Source organism: Cupressus sempervirens, chromosome 4 (genome assembly GCF_028749045.1).
Source record: "Cupressus sempervirens isolate cs-2001-9-10 chromosome 4, ASM2874904v1, whole genome shotgun sequence".
Taxonomy (NCBI): domain Eukaryota; kingdom Viridiplantae; phylum Streptophyta; class Pinopsida; order Cupressales; family Cupressaceae; genus Cupressus; species Cupressus sempervirens.
The window spans coordinates 464,139,090-464,158,076 of record NC_143121.1 but is presented as its reverse complement, the minus strand read 5'-3'; the positions used below and the strand labels follow the sequence as shown (position 1 = coordinate 464,158,076).

General features: G+C 36.2%; 1 protein-coding gene across 1 annotated transcript in view; it reads right to left on the bottom strand.

Annotated features, from left to right (window-relative positions):
* Window positions 1-18,987, bottom strand: part of LOC149561989 (uncharacterized) — a 309,510-nt gene that overhangs the window by 207,698 nt on the left and 82,825 nt on the right. Inside the window, exon 8 of the mRNA XM_089825523.1 lies at window positions 14,815-14,886. Coding sequence (XP_089681649.1) covers window positions 14,815-14,886 — 72 coding nt within the window. The remainder of the gene's footprint in view (window positions 1-14,814; window positions 14,887-18,987) is intronic.

Below are 18,987 nucleotides of genomic sequence, written 5' to 3'. Positions count from 1 at the left end.
AGATCAGGTCTATAGTCTCTTAGAAGTTCGACTCCATCTTTATCCGAGAAGAAATAAACAGCTTTGTAAGACTTGAACTATTCAAACAACTTGGTGGCAAATGTAAATCCTTCTATTCTCAAATATTATTTTGCATCCTGCACAATGATTAAGAGCATTCCCTTGACATGTTTGATATTAGATACTTCTGTATAGTGCTGAAATACATGCATTTATGGACCGGCTTCCTTTTCCACATTCTTCTGATAATGATACTTAAGTGTTTTGAAGCATATTTTTTTAATATAAGTAGTGGGTAAGATCTGAAAATTTACCACCGAGTGCATTCATCAAATTGGCTTCTAGGATTTAGAATGGCAGGAACATGTTTGAAAATGAGGATTTACAGTCACAGATGAAGATTCTCCCTTTGGCATGGTATTTGGAACTCTAAAATTTGCCAAAATTTAGACTTCCATCATGCTTAACAATTAATCTTTCAGTTAATTTTAAGTTTATTAGTATTATTGCTCCAAATAATACTTTGAGGTGAAATTGTAAAAGGTCATCAATTCACAGAGTATGTCTTTATGAAAGTAAAATCCCTACCAAAGAAAGAGGAAGTGATATGTGAACACCCAATTTTAGATTAAATTTGAAGTTTCTTGTTAACTTCCAGTTCAGTTAGTAGCAATAAAAAGGGCAACTCCCATAAGTTGAGAGGAGAGATTATTTCTTATACACAATGTCTAAATATCCCATTTTGTAGGTAGTGTGTCTACGTTTACTGACAAAATATTTAGCCACTAGTTTTTAGCAACTTTGTTGTGGATCGAACACATTCAGAACACTCACACTTTTGTTTGAAGTTTTTGTGTTCTCCACATTTTTACAGGTTGTTCACACTAGAAGATTTATATTACCATTCAAGGCACCATAAAGAAGAAGATTATAAAGGTCCTCAACTAAGCTGGTCAGAACGAGCAGCTTGTGATATTCTTGCCATCAAAGCACCTCTTAAGCGAACTACTATTTTTCCACCATCCAAGAGGAAGAGTCCCGTGCCAACTGAAAATTCGGTCTTCTTCTTGTCACCTTTGAAGCCCTCAAGTTCAGCTTCAGAATCTTCAAAGATGGCTGCTCCAGCTCCTACAAGTTTGTGGGTGCGGCTTTTGGTCCTTTGAATCTTGCTCCGCCTTTGCACGCAATGCCACAAGGTTCCTAGAAGAACTTTCCCAAGTTCTATGGAGATGGGAAATAGCACCCAAATGAGCACATCAAAGCATTCTGCATTGCATGTGGTGTGTTGCACATTGAACATTAGCACATTTCTATAAGGCTCTTCATAGAGACCTTAGAAGGAATTGCAGCCAATTAGTTGTACAATTTGGCTCCTAAAGCAATCATTGATTGGGTTTCATTGTAGACTCAATTTGAAGCATGTTTCAAGGTTGCAGAAGATGAGCATTCTTTTCATGCTGAGCTTACTCAAATGAAGGACACACATAAGGCATGAGGGAATTCATTGTCAAATTCAACAAATTGGCAACCAGATTCCAACCTCTTCTCAACCCACTCCTGAGAATCTCAAGTGCTTCCTCATTAATACTCAACTTCTAGAAGTTAGCTTCTTGCTAACAAGAGTTGTTTCTACAAGTCTAGCTAATGTTCAAACTCTAGCAATAGAGATTGAGGATGATCTTGTCATGGTTGGAAAAATTCACAAGGACTGATCGAAGGGAAACTCCTTCAATGATGCTTCAACTTCAAGCAATACAAACCCCATGATCTAGAAACTAGCAAATGAGTTACTTGCTCTCAAAAAGAAAATATCTTGAGGATCTTTTGCTGCCTCGTACAAGGACATCCCAAGGAGGACGTATCCTAATGCTTCTCATAACTACGCAACAAAAAATCAAGCAAAGCTTCCCCCTCCACCAAAGATGCTTGTGCTTGAAGCCCTGTCATGCAACCAAGCCACGGGTTACTTTGAAAACGATCAAGTTGATACCTTACCAAATGATTATCAAATGAAGGACATTGCTTCCCTATACAATGAAAGTGATGGACCAATTGGAGATTCTAGCATTGGACATGTACACTATGATGACACAAATCCTAAGGAGGATGTTGGTCAAGCATATGTTGTTATGGTGCGTTCCCAAACATAATTAGATCGTCAAAGAGATCAGTCAGAAAAAGTATAAGATGATGTGCAAATTTTTTTCACCATTGTAAAACCAAGAACACCCTTGCTTACCCTTCCTTAAGGACAACAAAAAATCAAGTACACCTCCTCCTCTTGTTTCTACAAGTGCACCCAAACCGAGTATGTCAAATCCAAAACCCTAGGCTGAAAGTTCCTCATCTTCTTTGGCAAGTTCTTTCCAAGCCTTTGACATTGTAGATCATGCTAGAAACACTGAAATCCAAATATTGGAGGTAGAATACCTTCAAGCGTATCAAGGTCAGTTGGAAGGCTTACTAAGTTTGTTGAGAAATCACAATCTCTTTCTATTGTCTCTACCCAATCACCTAGTTATTATTCCATCATCCATTTCCAAGAAAATAGAGCCTTTCTATATTTCCTTACTGCTAAATGGTTTCAAGCGTAGCAATTGTGTCATTGATTCTAGTGCCTTTGACAACTTCATGCCAACCAAAGTGGCAGATGTGTTGGGCCTTACCCTAACAAAAACTTTTGGAAACTTCTATTCTATGAAAAATAAGTACCTCTAAAGGGGCAAATAAAAGATGCACAATTTGCATTTGCATCCTTCCCAGAAAAGAAAACTAAGACGATCGTCTTAGTCGTAAACATCCCTGCTTCCTATGGAATGTTTATTGGGCATAACTTTTGTAAGGATGTAGGGGGAAAACTCAATATGGACATGTTAGAAGCAAGAATAAAAGTCAAAGGTGTTATGCAGAAGCTACTTCCTGAGAGGGAGACCAAGTACACATGGTTAAGTCTGATGACATTCATGATCAAATTTTGTTTGAGTCAACTCAAATGGGAAATTACTACCTTCATGCTAATGAAATTTCAGAATTTGCACAAGACTGGATTGATCGATTAGAAGGTTCTTCCTATCTCTCTAATACTGATAGATTTGTTGATGCAAGTGAGGATCAAGAGACAGATGATAGTTATAATGAATCTTTCATCATGGTTGAAGATTAATCTTCCACCATGGTTGAAAAAGCTACAAGACCTACCCAAAACTCCACAGAGGCAGGTACCAATAGTTCCAATGATGTTTGGATGTTGGAATTTGATGGTAGTTGGACATCTCTAGGAGGTGGTGCAAGGATAGTTTTAATATATCCAAAAGGTGAGCTCTTTCCCTTTTCCTTCAAATCGCAATTCAACAATACCGATAACATAGCCAAATATGAAGCCTTGTTTTTGGGTATTGAAATGGCACATAAGAAGGGCATTGGAGATTTACGTGCCCAAGGTGATGCCAAATTGGTGGTATGTCAAGTGCATAATCAATACAAAACAAGAAATGAAAGGCTAAGACACTACCGCAACTTGGTATAGGATTGCATCGATCCATTTGATGCTTTCAACATCTTTGTAGTCTCAAGGGAGTACAATGACAGAGTTGATTCTCTCGCTGCATCAACTACCTTGTTGAATTCTCACCAGGATTTCATTGGTCATCTATGTTAGATTGAGAAGGTTTTTTGGCCAAGTGTTCCAAACAATTCATACCACTTGCAAGTGTTTAATGATAACAAACATATCATCAATTTCCTTGAATCAAAGGATAATTTTGATGAGCTCCACTTTGAGGGCAATGAGTCATCGTCTAGAGAATCAGTCCAAGATATTGATCATGAAATTGGAGAAGAATTCATTCAATTGAAAATAAAATTCCTAAAGGTTTAGTTTCTCTAGAGAATTTGTTTGACAAGCATGATAGATATGTTAAGGAGCAACAACAATCAACGACCACATCTACTAAGGAATGTGACAAAAACATACTCGAGTCAAAATGATCCAAAAATGATAAACATTGGAAAATGTTGCACCCCAAAGGAAAGAGAGAAGTTTGTCTCTTTGTTATGTCAATACATGGATGTCTTGGCATACACTCATATGATGACCTCAAATCTTTTCATCCAAAGGTAGTTCAACATCAAATTCCCCTCAAGTTTAATATCGTTCCATTCTAATAAAAGCAGAGGCAATATAATCCAAAGATTTCAAAAATTATTCTCTTTGAAGATCAAAAGATGTTAGTTGCACGTCTTATTTTTCATATTCACCATTCGACATAGATAGTGTTCATTATCCAAGTGCATACAAATAACAGAGAAATTTGCATATGTGGATTTTAGGAACCTTAATCAATTATCATTAAAAAGACAATTAACCATTGTCGATAATGGGTCAAGTTTTGCATATGGTTGCACGTTCTGAAATGTAGTCCATGCTTAATGGATTCTCTAAAATGGAGGTTTGTAAGTGTGAAATGCTTTGAATGCTGTCATTTTAATCGACATGTGGTAGGTGGTATTGTAACAATCATAGTTCCAAAAATCGCCTAAAAATCGCCCAAATTGCCCAAATCGCGATAAGATTCATGCTAGCCAATTTTTTATGAATCTTGAATCACTGGAGCCGATTTTTTTGCATGAATCGCCTGAATCTTTCCTATGACTCGCCCGAACACATGTTTTATTTGCTTTCTTTTTTGCCTTTCCTCTTTGTTATAACCCTAAAGGGCCTTCTAATTGCTTAGTATGAGTAGAAGAGAGGAAGAGTGAGAGAGAAGAAGAGAAAAGAAAATCCATAGGTTTCCAACTGGCAAGAAGGAAGAGTACCAAAGAGATCAAAAGTCCATCTGGGGAGGCCATAAATTGCATTGGGAGCATTAAGGAGTCAATATCAACACTCCTCAACTCATTTGCAAGAGGTAAGTGTTGGTTTTTTTTTTTTGCATGTTAGAGTAGTATGTATTTTTTGTTAAATTTTTTTAGTTTTCATTTGCAAATCTTGAATTTTTTTATTTTTACTAAATTGCAAACTAGGGTTTGTTGTTTTTTAGCTTTTGTTTATTAGTTTCAAACTTTGATATTTTACATGAATTTTTTTATTGCAGCAGCCCTTTGCTTTCATTTTCCACAATAGGTAAAAAAGATGAATGTTGGAAATATAATGAAGAGTTTCCCTGAAGAACCAAATTTCAAACAAAATGTATTTTTTGTAAAGAAAAAATAAATTCTGGAGGTATCTATAGATTGAAATACCACATTACTGGCATACCTGGACCTTATGTCACAATTTGCACTCAACAAACTGCTGAGGCAAAACGCACTTGTTTAGTGGCATTAGAAAAAATTGAACAAGACAAATTGAATAAAAAAATGCAACTTGAAGGGTTAAGAGGTATTGGCTCCCATGCTCCCGCATCCGCAGCTGCATCTACATCTGCATCAGCTTTCGCATCCATAGGTTGTGTTGGAGAGGGTTCTTCCAGGCCTCCTTTTCATCCTAGTTCTAGTGCTCATGTGAGTGCTAGTGGTAGTCGGTCTTATACTAAGACAGAGTCCAACACCAACCTATTGCGGCCTAGAGTGCGAAAAAATAGAATCGATAGTTACTTTGTGCCCCGCACTACTCCTAGCTCCCAACCCATGCTTGAAGGCATGGGTTTGAACAAGGAGATTCATGATGCTGCCAGAAAAGAGATTTGCAAATTTTGGTACTTTTGCAACATTCCATTTATTGCAACCAGATAATTGATTCTTTTTTCTTTGTTTTCTTTAAAGTTAAACTTAAAAGTAATAGTAAAACTTTAATTATATCTACTTGTTTTATGATTTGAGTTTTTGACATCTAAATTTCTAATCAGTATCATTATCTATTTGTGACAGGGCTCCTTATTGGCAAAACATGATAGATGCAGTTGCTATTTGTGGTCCGGGGTTTAAAGCCCCAACTAAGGCTGAGTTGAGTGGATACCTCTTAGATGAAATGGTAGAGGATATGAGGGTTGAGCATGAGGACAACCGAAAGGAGTGGATCGAAAAGGGTTGCACCATCATGACTGATGGTTGGACAAATAGGAGGGGAAGAACACTCAATTTTCTTGTATCCTATGGAGGTGATTGATCATTCTACTTTCTTACATAAATAATTTTGAATCGTGATTGACTTTCAAATTTTGATTTGTTGATTGCTAATTTGTTGATGATCAATTTAACATTATAATTCGTTGTTTTGTTACTTGTAGGATATACCATGTTCCTCAAATCCATTGATGCTTCCGCTCATGTAAAAAATGCCACATACTTATGTGAGGTTATTGAGGAAGTCATAGCAGAGGTGGGGGAACAACATGTGGTGCAAGTGGTGACAGATAATGCAGCAAGTTATGTTGCTGCAGGTAAACTTTTAACTTTTCAAGTTTTGAAAATAAATTTATTTGAATTTTGAACTTTTTCTAATTCCAACTTAAAATTTCTAAGTTTCCTAAGTTCTAACATGTTTGAAATTTGAATTTCTAATTAACTTAAAATTGTTGTAAGTAAACTTTTGATGGAGAAGCACCCCATCATATTTTGGTCCCCTTGTGCGGCACACTGCATTGACCTCATGTTGGAGGAAATTGGCAAACTTGAGTGGGTCAACTCATGTGTGGAAAGGGAAAAAAACATATGCAAGTTTATTTATAATCATTCATTTGTCCTTAGCACAATGAGGAAGTAAACAAGAGGCAAGGAGTTAGCTCGTCCAGGGATCATGAGGTTTGCCTCGAGTTTCATCACCTTGCAGTCCTTATTAACATCAAGGGATGATTTGATGAGCATGTTTGTTAGGCAGGAGTGGATTTCATCTTCCTATGTTGCGACCACTGCAGGGATAGATGTGGTGGATTGCATATTTGATGATGATGGTTTTTGGGAACCTGCTAGAGAAATCCTTAAGGTGAATTTATTGCAATTTAACATTTAGTATTTTACAGTTTACTATGCTAATTGTTTAATGATTTAGTTTTACCTTAAGTTATATTATTGAATTATTCTATATTTAAGTTTTGACTCAAATTTTTGTTTTACTTTATATGTAGGCCACTGAGCCCCTTGTATCTCTCTTACGAACTGCTGATGGGGAGAAGCCCTCTATGGGCTACATATATGAGGGCATGGATAGGGCCAAAGAGGCCATTAGAGCCGAGTATGTAGGAGTGCAGGAGAAGTATGCCCCTATTTGGGACATCATTGATAGGAGATGGTAGAATCAGCTCCACAGACCCATCCATGCAGCAGCTTACTTTTTGAATCCGGCATTTCGTTTCCGTCCTAACTTCAAGGCGAAGTAGGAGGTTCTCACCAAATTATATACAGTGATCCAGAGGTTGAGTACTGAAGAGGATAGCGTTGCTGCAATTATTGAGCTTGATAAGTTCAATAATAAAGAAAGGCCACTTTTCTCTAGTAGGATGGCCACAGATGCTCAGGCAACAATACAGCCAGGTAAAAATTAAATAATATATTCAATGTTCATGAATCTAGATTCTAAACTTAAAGTTGATTATGTAATTTTAGAGTTGTAATTTGTAATTTACTAATTTGTAAATGAGACTAATTGTTTTTATTTTCCCTTATTTCAGATAGATGGTGGCAAATGTTTGGGGCCACAACCCCAAAACTTCAAAAAATTGCCACCCGTATTCTGAGTCAGCCAAGCAACGCTTCTGGATGTGAGCGCAATAGGTCCATGTTTGAGCACATCCACTCAAAGAGGAGAAACAGGTTGACAGTGCAGAGGTTGAATGATCTTGTCTTTGTTCATTACAACCTCCGTCTTAGGATTAAACAGATTTTGGGCACTGACTCCTCTCTGATCATTCTGGAGGAGATTGATCCAGAATCAGAGTGGCTCACAAAGGTTGTGGATCCAGTCTTCGCTGAGGAAGACCGTGCGTGGGTTGACCAGGTGGATATAGAGGCTGAGGCAGCTAGAGCACGTTCTTCAAGCATTGGTAGACACACATGCGCACACACAGACACAGGCCCTAGCGACGTTCATGAGCCCATCTTACATGCAGAGGATATGGCTCGACAGTCCTCTAGGACCTACATTAAATGCCTTTCTAGTAGGCAGACTGGATACTCAGAGGCTGAGGCTGAGGCTGCAGCTGAGCTTGAGGATGATGTTGAGGATGATGATGACTATGAGTCTGAGGCTTGAGCTAGAGCCTTGTTTTTATATTTTGTTTACAGATATTGATATTGAATCATTGATAGACATACGTTTCAAACTTTCATAGATCTTCGTTTTAGATTCTTACATACATTTATGATTTGATGTCTTATGGATCTTCATCTTACATACATTCTATGATTTGAATCATTATGATCATTTGATTTCTATAATCTATTTACTTCAGCTAGCCTACAATTTACATTTTAGATAACATAGTTATGCATGTGATGGATTTTATGTTCCAAACTTCCATGTTTATGTATGTTAAGTTTTAACTTCTATTTGAAGATGTTATAGTGTGTTTAAGTTATATTCAATAAAGGGTGCAGGAAATAAGTTTTAAATTGTTAAAATTTCTAAATTTAAAGGGTTTTTTCAAATTTCCAATTCATCGCCAATTCATCGCCGATTCATTGCCGATTCACGATTTGATTCGGCCTTGCCGATTCCGATCCGATTCCAATTCTCATTACTTTGGTAACAATGCTTACCCAAATGCAACCACTTAACCCATGCCTTCTATTGCACAAAAATGCAGTTCACGAGGCAACCTTCTAGTCACCTCTTCACAATCTTTGTCTGTCTATCAGCCTGCAAATGATAGTTGATGCTTGGTGACAACGTTGTTCATGCAAGATGAAATAACTCTATCGAAAAGGCATTGAGGAAAAGGCTATCTCAATCGTTCAGTGTGTTTTGTAGGAGGCCATGAAGATGGAATTCCTCACGAGAAAACAAGCTTGTCACTTGCACACCTTGAAACTGTTGATGCGAGTTTTGTATCACTTACATAACATATTAGGATTTGAATATTCACTATGGGATATCAAACATGCAACTCCTCTCTTGAAAAGTTATTATTCATGAAGACATAAGCAATAGCTCCAATGTTCCTTACACCGTTGGATACTCGCTCAGTTTTATCGATGTGATTTGTTGGTAATCACGTAGGCAGCCTTACGCTATTCATTCAAGGATGACTTGGACTTTGGTGGAATGAAGGTGATGGTGACTCGGTTTGTGAAATCTGCGGAGGCAGATAATGTTGATGATGGTGGTGATGGAGGATGTGTTTGCCAGTGATGATGTTGATGGGAAAGCGATGGTTGTGGAAGGTGAATGGATGAGTTCTATCACTTAACTTACTTCTCTAAGCTTCAACCACCCAACTACTCACTATTCTACTCTTACTCCTATGAATGGAAGGTTAGCAAATGGACGGGGATTGAACCTAATGAGAGTTGACCAGTGGCCTCACTTCCACAGGTGCAATGATTCAAAAGAATAATAAACTAGCTTACCACACAAAGCTTCCCAACCAGCCACTAGGATGCTAGTGGCCTAGTATTGATCCCTATCAAACATTTACCAATGCTACCATACAACTATTCATCCACTTTAACTTCACTTAAACAACTTCAAATGCAACCAACTTTAACAACTTGAAAGAAAATTGAAGTAAGTGGAAGTAGAAAACATGCAATAACATCCAATGTTCTTGATCAACATGCCAATCACAACAATGAAAAAGAGAGCAATTTTGGTATTATATTCGCAACAATTTCTCCGACACTTTACAAATGAGAGCAAATGGCCTTTTATAGGGGTAAAAAATACAACGAACAGTGGAGATCAAAACAAGATCAACGATCCAAATTGGATCCTCAAAACCCTAATTAGGGTTGCCACCCCATTGGCCAATGAGAAGTTGCCACCTCATCAATGGACCAATGAAAAAAGTGCAAAAAGTGGCAACCAATGAGAAGGCACCAAAATGGTGGCCAATCAGAAATAGACACTTGTCCTATTCTAGAAGAAAGGGAAATTGCCACTTGGGCTTATATCAAATGATCTTCTAATATAAATCTTCCCTTTTCTTTCATTTTCCTAGCTAAGGCAATGACCTTAGCTAGCCTTTCATTAACTTCTTCCATAGGAGGACAAGGTGTGTGCTTTGTCCCGAGTTCCGTTGATTTCACCGCCCTGCTTGCTACTTGTAGTATCCTTTCATGATCCTTCTCATATTCTTTCACAAATCCAATAAAAGCGCTGAGAGAGGAAAGGGTGCCCAAATGCTTTTTCTTGATAGCAACCTTTCCCAACTCATCCAACCTCGATCCAAAATCTGTTTAATTGACATCTTCTTTGCGAAGGGGGATTGTCCTTCCTTCAGTCTGCCCTCATCTACATCATGTCCACTGTACAGATATTGGTGTCGGTTATTCACTTCATTTTCGAAAAGAAGGAAGTTTTGGGCATCATATCCTCTTTGTCTTTCTTAGTGTTCGACCGCTTGGGATTCTTACTTGCACTATCATCCTCCATGCTCATCGCCCTATTATGGGATGGTAGAGTGGTCGACCAAAAGGAAAGAAGAACTAAGCGGAGCAATCCTTAGACTAGAACAAAAGATGGATGTCAGCTTAAGCACTCCTTGCAACTCTAGATGATGAAAATTCACCTTAACCAGTAAACTTACAGCGACTTTTCGGAACCTAGGATATGACTTTCAAGAAGTTCAAATCCCTTTGCAAATTAGAAATTTATCATGCAATTCACCTCCAAATAAAATTTTCCAACCTAGGGCAAAAATCGCAGCCACTTGCAAAAATCAGAATTTTATCTCCCACAAATTTTGGCTCCCACAAATTTCAGCTCCCACAAAATTTGGCCTCCACAAATTTCGGCTCCCACAAATTTCGCCCTCCACAAAATTCGCCAAGCAAGAAAAGTGCAGATCTGCTCTTACAAAATCACCAACGCCTTGAGAAGAAGAAGTGAGAAGTGAGGAAGAAATGGGAGAGAGGCCTCCTCTTATACCCAACTTTCTTCTTGGACCCTGGGAGAAAGAAAAACAAATAATTAATGCAAAATTATGGCCCACAATTAAATACTTAACCAAAATTAATTTTGCCATGATGAAAATTAACTTTTAAAATTGCCAATTAGTTCTAAATTGCAAAAAGAAATTAAATGGTGCCTTGGAGATGTTAAATATTTCCATTTAATGAGGATTTAGTAATTAATACGTCATTAAAATAGGATTTTGGCTAACCAAAAACCATTTTTCAATATTAAATTACCAATTTCATTAAAGGCAAAAAGTTTTCAAGACAATTTTAATCTATTAAAATCAATTTTTTGCAATTTCTTACCCAAATCGATTTTGCTATGCCAATATTTTTTTTTTTTTTTTTTTTTTTGACAGAAATAAAATAAAATTTCTTCTAAAGCCAAAAATCGATTTTTGCAATTTTATTTCACCATCACAAAAATTAATCTTTTTCACCAAAAATAATCAAGATTTTCCAAAAGACCAAATTTAACAAAATTTTCATTTTTGAAAATTATCCAAATTTACACAATTATATCCAAATTTTCAAAAGAAAAATGTCTAAGTACAAAATTTACAATTTTATCCTACCAAGTATTGCTCTTTAAAATTTGTTCAACTCAAGGATGAAATTGGTGGCTCTAGAAAATCAAGTTGAAACCGAGTGAAAATAAATCTAACCTTCTCCCCACTGGCCCTGAAGGTGTCCAAGGCTCAAAATTTTCAAAACTCAAAGTTGTTGGACAATCCAAAAATTTGCCAAGGCGATTAGAAAAAAGGGGGTCCCCAAAAATTTTGGGGCGATGGTGTGAAAACTTCACAACAGAAACCCAACTGGAATAGTGAAGAAACGCTCATACTTCCTCAACTAGTCAATCACCACAAAGATATAGTCCTTCCCTTGCACCTTGGGAACCATTGAAACACTTATCCCATTTTTGCTTAGGATCGACAACAATTGTAGTCTGGCTGGTAGGGTATGTTCAGATTTGTTTTGTTGACAGGTAGCACATTCCTAAACATACTATAAGACATTGTTCTTTAGTCCCTTCCATGAAAACCTTTATTTGATTTTTCTGTAGGTCTTCATGTACCCTAGATGCCCAACCAAGGGGGAGTCATCCACCTCCTTTAAAATTTTCTCCTTCAACTTGGACTTGGGCACCAAATAAATTATGTCCATGAAATAAATGATATTTTCAAACACCTTGTACCTATCACCCTACACTTCACTGTCCAATATATTAACAGCGAAGGTGCTCTTGGAGTATTTGACCAACAAATATGCCTTCCAATCTACCGAAATTTGAGACAATGAACAGATGGCAGGCCTCCTTGATAAAGCATTTGCCATAACAATATTTTTCCCCTTTACATACTCAATATCAAAATCCAATTGTTAGATTTTCTTACCCACTTTTGTTGCCTTTTGTTCAACTCTCTACTCCAAAAAAAACCCTTGGTTGTTGTGGTTAATACAAACGATGAACTTCGATCCAACGAGGTATTCCAAAACTTCATTAGGGCGTTCATGATGGAGAGCATTTCTTTTGCATAGATGGAATACAACCGCTAAGCTACTGAGAGTTTTCAGCTTTCAAAAGCAATCAGATGATGGTCTTACATCAATATAACCCTGATGCCCTCTCTTGAGGTGTCACACTCTAAAAATGGTAGGTCAAGTGAAATCTAGCAGTGTCAAATTCTTGTACCTATTCATTCCACTAGAAAGATCCCTTGTTTGTCAGATCTACCAAAGGCACACTAAGCTATAAGAATCCCTTCATGAACAATCTGTAATAACTACACAACCCAAAGAAACTGCACACATCTCTTATGCAACATACAACGCACACATTCTTGCATAATATGAGATCGCTCCTTGATTTTGATATAAAATCACTCCTTGGTTTCGGTACAGATTTTATAATGCTTATTGTTGGCACTATGGCATAAGCTAGTAAATTCAGCAAGGTACTATGCATCCTAGAAGCTCACACAAAAATTAAAATTGATACAACCACAGTCTCATCACGACAATTATTATAATGATTTAATAAAGCATTATCTATAGTAGGCATTTCTAAGGGGTTGTTATTTGTTGCAAGTTGTAGGCAAGACCATAGTTTGCAAACTCTCCAAATACTCCACGAGTTGCTGAGTACTCTATTATTTTTGTTGGGCGAGTACTCGCAAGTTTAACTTGTGTTTTTATATGACACCAAAAACCATGGGTAAAAATGTCAATGCGGGTAAAATGAAAGTTAAATGTATTTTTTGCCTGTTGTTTTTTCTATAAAACCATGCATTTTCTCTTTCAAGATATCAATTTTTTATTTAATACATTTTAAAATTGAATTTTACAAAACAAATATGTTTCTTTAAGAGATTTTCATTTTTAGTTCCTTCTAACTTGCCAAGTTTTCGTCGAGTTTTATCCCAGTTGGAAATTTTGGGCTTGTAGAGTACTCTCCTTGTTCGAGTTTGCAAACTATGGGCATGCCAGCTAGCAAAAGCAAAGGAAAGAAATTTGAACCTTACAAACAATTAGGGAAGGCAGTCGGACATGATACAATTAACGTCAACACCGTCACTTGGGAGAGCCTAAGTGATAACGAGTGTCACAGTTGGCAACAAGATGCCTTAGATAGTTATCACCTAAAGGTTGCACTCAGTCACATGTAGGTAGATAAGACCACATGGCTAACTTTTTTTAATATTCAGCAATTAGAACCCTATTGGAGAGCTTTGCTAATATAGTACAACACTAATTCCCACAAATCCATGATCTACTATGGGGTTATAATATCACTATATCCTTCTTGCTTGGTGACTCTACATGGGTATTGGTATGCCCTCTTGAGGAGAATGTGTCACGACAATCTCATCAAGGAAGATTGGGATAGCATATGGAACACAGGAACAAGTTGGGAAACAAGAAGAATTTAATCATCATGCTTGAATGGCAATGTGTGTTGGACTTGATTACAAGTAGACTCATGGATACAAGAAGGGCATTCAACATTGTTGTCTCAATGATTCTCATGGTGGGGCTTGGCATTGGAGAGTATGCAATTAGGAATCCTCACTCTCCAAGAGGATCGGAGAGTTGTAGATCCAAAAGAGAAATCAATCCCAAAGGCCACAACAGCCCACCAAAGAAGAAGAAAAAACCATGTGGACCCCAAAGCAAAAACAGGCAATGCATCCAATAGCAAAATCCATCATGGCATCAAAAGTTGTTAATCCAAATGCTAAGAATACACATCTTCCATCCTATAAATCTGTTTTGGATCCGTATGTTCCAAATTCCCAATCTTAAAACCTTCATCATCTCTACATACTCCATCAATTTCTTCTTCAACCATTCAACAATCATCACAAGATGTATCAGTGCTGGTCGTGATGACATCCAACCATTGCATTCCACTAGTTATCCCTTAACCCACCTATATCTAAACCTAGCCCAAAATTTTCCATTTTTTCCCCAATTTTATCTCAATGAATTAAAAAAACCTTATCTTTTGGTTTGCCAAGAAATTCCCAAGAAACGAATTGACTCTATGATATTATATACCATTAACAGTGTTTACTAGGTTAGGCTTACATTTAGAAACAGAAAATACAATCTAGCCTACTTTGAAAGGATGGGATACAATGAAATATTTTGTGATGTTCACCTGGTAATCAGCATTTAAGATATGTAAGACTTTCAGAATAGAATTTGCTAATTCAAATCCAGATTCTATACGACAAATCAGCTAATACGATGCCTTACCAAATATTTTCCTCTTTTTACAGCATCAAATAGTCCTTCGAGTTTATCTTTTGCCTCATCCTTTTCAAAAATCTGTCAACATCAGAGAAACAAAGAATATTATGTTCTACCCATAAAACAAGAGATGTAGAGTTTTTGCAATGAAGATTGTAGATTCAAGTGTGTTGGCTAGCAGATTTACTTGATCATAACTTGATTCAAACCAATTCCAGCTTTGATTAGGATTGGCCAATCAAAAAAGCATACTATAGAAATAAATTGACAATGAATAAACATATTGAACCAACTACCTACAATGGGAAAAACATAATGCTTATGTTATCAAGGCATCTTATAAGTGAAGTGAATAATTGTTGGAGACTTTCATATAAATCTCAAATAATACAAACATCCCTTATGGATCCAAATTCCCTTCATAAAAATCAGTTAGATTACTAGATAACAAGTGAACAGATTATGTGCATAGGTAAGCATACCAACTAGTAACTACCAATAGTGAGCAAAAGTCTTTCATTTAAAATAAAAAGAGAATATGGTACAGATTGGACCATAATGGCATACAGCCTAGTAATCTGCGTTAAAGACTGTCAGTGACTACTGTAAAGATATATCCACTGAGAGCAATGTCTCTTTAGTAAGTTCAAAAATACATCCAGAATTTTTCAATCGTTGCTAGCCACATTCACTGAACTATTTAAATGTATGGTTTAATTAGTATAGACTCTTAAAGCCGATGTCAGATTATGGTATTTACAGTGACAGAAAATTCATTGCCTACCGTAGGTATAACTAGTTTTACAAATATATAGCTAGCTGTCACTCCTACTAAATTTGTTTCTTGACTCTAATAGTCCTTAACTGTCCCCTTGCCATGCTTTTACTCAAAATGGCTTCACCAACACTGTTGAGTAGATGTCACCGAAGTACATCACTAACCATCTCCATTTTCAACTACCATTCAACTTAGCATCAAACAACACTTAAATCTTTTCAATTTCCTATAGCTTACTTGCAAGAAAAATTAGTCTACTATAAGTTTCTAGATTAATTATCAAAAGAGAACCACTGCAAAACTCTCAAGAAAAGGATGCTCAGTAACACCATAACAATCCTTGTTGAATACATATACTTTATTCTTCACCTACTTGTGCTATGACCCAAGGATCATATTCCATCATAGAACTAATTAATCAAGCACTTTGAACCACAACAACCATCATCCACTCTCAAAGAATCTTATAAGTGAATGTGTTCTTGATACAATGTAATATAATGCTAAACCATACTATATAGACACACAGGGATTGATTGCTTATGTTACCAATGTAATAACCCAATATTAGAAATGTCTAAAAAACAAATTCCAATATAAGTTATAACATCGAATGTAACTTCCTTATACAATAATAAATACAAGCATGCATTCACTCTTCCAACATGTGTTATCTAAGTGAAAGATCTTAGGAAAGGTATGCTGATTCAAAGGAAGCATTAGAAGAGTATATGCTAGACCAGTCCAACATAGAAGAGGATTGAAGGGGGACAGGAAAAATCACTGTCAAATCATTGTAGCTGTAAAAGGTGATCTTTATAGGGTCTATCAAATTATTGATTGCTTTCAAATCAGGGGCTATCCAGCTGCTATCAAAGTACTTGTTTGAAGGCTGAATGTAAGAAGTGTAGAGTGCCACCAAAATCGTCAATTCGCTGTCAAAAGAGAATACGACAAAGGTCTATTCCAAGGAGGGGATGATTGTTGTGCAGTCAATGTACAGGAATAAAAAATCAGTACATAGCAGGCTGTAACAAAATAGTACAGAATAGTTTGGACTGAGCTACATTTGCTGTGTTTAAAATGCATTTAAATCAAAAAATTCAGTCTAACAATCAGCAGTTATTAAGTGAAAATTTTGAATAATACTCTGCATTGTAATTAATCTGCACTTTTTTATCATGGTTTAGAAGTTTTATGGTAAACTCTAGGTTTCCTTATTATGGCTAACTATTAAAGTCTTGTTTCACTTACAGTATGAAAAATGACTAGCAAAACTTTAATGTCTAGAGTCCCATCATACTCAACATTGCTGAGTATAGAAATAATGACAGAATAATGCTTTTAAAAAAACAGCTCCAAATATTTGTAGTTTTGATCGCCATCATATGGAAGCCTTGTTATTGAAATTCTAATGACCTGATCCTCAAATTCCGGCATTCCACTTTTCTGTGTTTTATGCAGAACTCTCAAACATAAGAATCAAACTTCTATAAAACTAAAGAGAAGAATGCTTGCTCTAGTCCACTTTTAAAGAAACTACGATGACATCAACCTCCACTGTCAACAAACTAATAAATTAATGTAAGTGTGGTTGCATTAGTCATCAACAAATTTCCAGCATTACTTGAAGCTTTTGTGGAGTATTTGTATCTATTGAAGGAGCATCAAATTCTTACCTTCAAAAAAGTCAATTCATATCTTCCGATAAAAAGGGAGAGAAATGAAGGTGGTCAAGTTCTGTTATGGACATATAAAGAGAGATTTTAAGGGTGAAGTGAAGAAAACATCAACTCCTAATTCATAATCTATAAATTCTAAAGAAAAAATGGTATCATTGTCATAAGGGCATATTAGAAACAAAAAAGAGAAACAGTGATATGAAATATCTCACAAGCAGTTGCACGCTCTAATAATATTCCAAGGAGAAAGAGTAGAATTTTGTAGCTTCTTTCTAAAATAACAATGATGCAACCAATAGTTGGTTCTTTGATTCTAGTGCTTCTCAACATTGCACTTATCACAAAGACTAGCATGTAAAGTTCATTGCTGGGTCTAGTTTTATAGATTTGGAGAACATATAGTAGAAGGGATGGGGGATAATTGCATTGTTCCCATTAATGCAATAAAAATTCATAGTTAGCAATATTAGTTTTGTTCCAAATCTGAATAAAATTCTAGTGTACCAATCAGCTTATAAAACATCCTAACTTTGCAATAATTTTTTGTAGAAGTGAATTATGAAAAATATCATGCAAATAAGTTAGTTGACATTCGACAACATTGTTTTAATAGGTGTCCGTGTAAGAACCCCTTCTTAATTCCCTCTTCAATTCACCAGCTATTATCTTTAAGCTATGTTCCAATAGTGCAGAGTATATTATTGTTCACTGTTTATATGGTCTTTGTATTTGCAGTCTTCTAAGTAAATTTTTTTCAGTTTGCAAGCACACCTTATTCAATAGTTACACTTTGTTCAAAAATCATAATGCGGCATTGAAGGATCCCCTTCAAGATCTGATCTGATTTTTCTGATATATTTTTGGATTTGAGTTTGTTTCCATGGGTTTTGTTTGACTATTCAAAGCCAAGTGATTGTTTGGGGTTTTGACCATGAAACATATTCAAGATACAATGTGTTTGATTCCAAAATGCAAATATATAAAGGACAGACAGAAATTCTGAGTTCTGGTATATTTAACACAGCAATTTAAACCCCATATTTGCAATTCCAAATAGCAAAGGGTGCATAACAAGAGATCAACGCTCAACCCCTTAATGAACTTTATTGATGAAACTCAGTTATCACAATAATAGGAGTGTCCAGCTTGCTAAGTTAACACCAAATAATTTATCTCTGATCAACAATAACTATTGTAAACAAATAATGGAAGGAACAATAAAAGTGTTAAACTCTACACCTGGCTTGCAGACAAGGCTACCAACCTCAAACTAGCAATCCTCAGTGGCATAAGAGAACTGATCAACAAGTCAATCCTGTTTTTTCACAAATTTGAATCTGTTGCTAATGAATACTGATAATGACTTTTGCACAAAATTCCATACCAGATCAAAATTCCATAACAGCTAGCAGGAAGAGTGCTATGGATGCAAGGGGAATCGGACTAGCTTAGGAAGGAGCTTCCCTTCAAAATCTGCTCATAAATTGTTAAATGTCTGCCACAGCCAAGTCATAGAAAAAATCTTGCAGAAATTACATCAAACAATGCCCAATCGATCTCCAGGTGACATCCTTATTTATTAAATAATTTTTATCTAAATTCACCAAACCCCATAAACCTTATCGCTGTGAGAAAACCTGTAAAATTTGCATACAAAGCATCCACTGTAGCACAAATGGAAACAATGAACAGATTCCCTTGGATGAACTCCATTTTCAT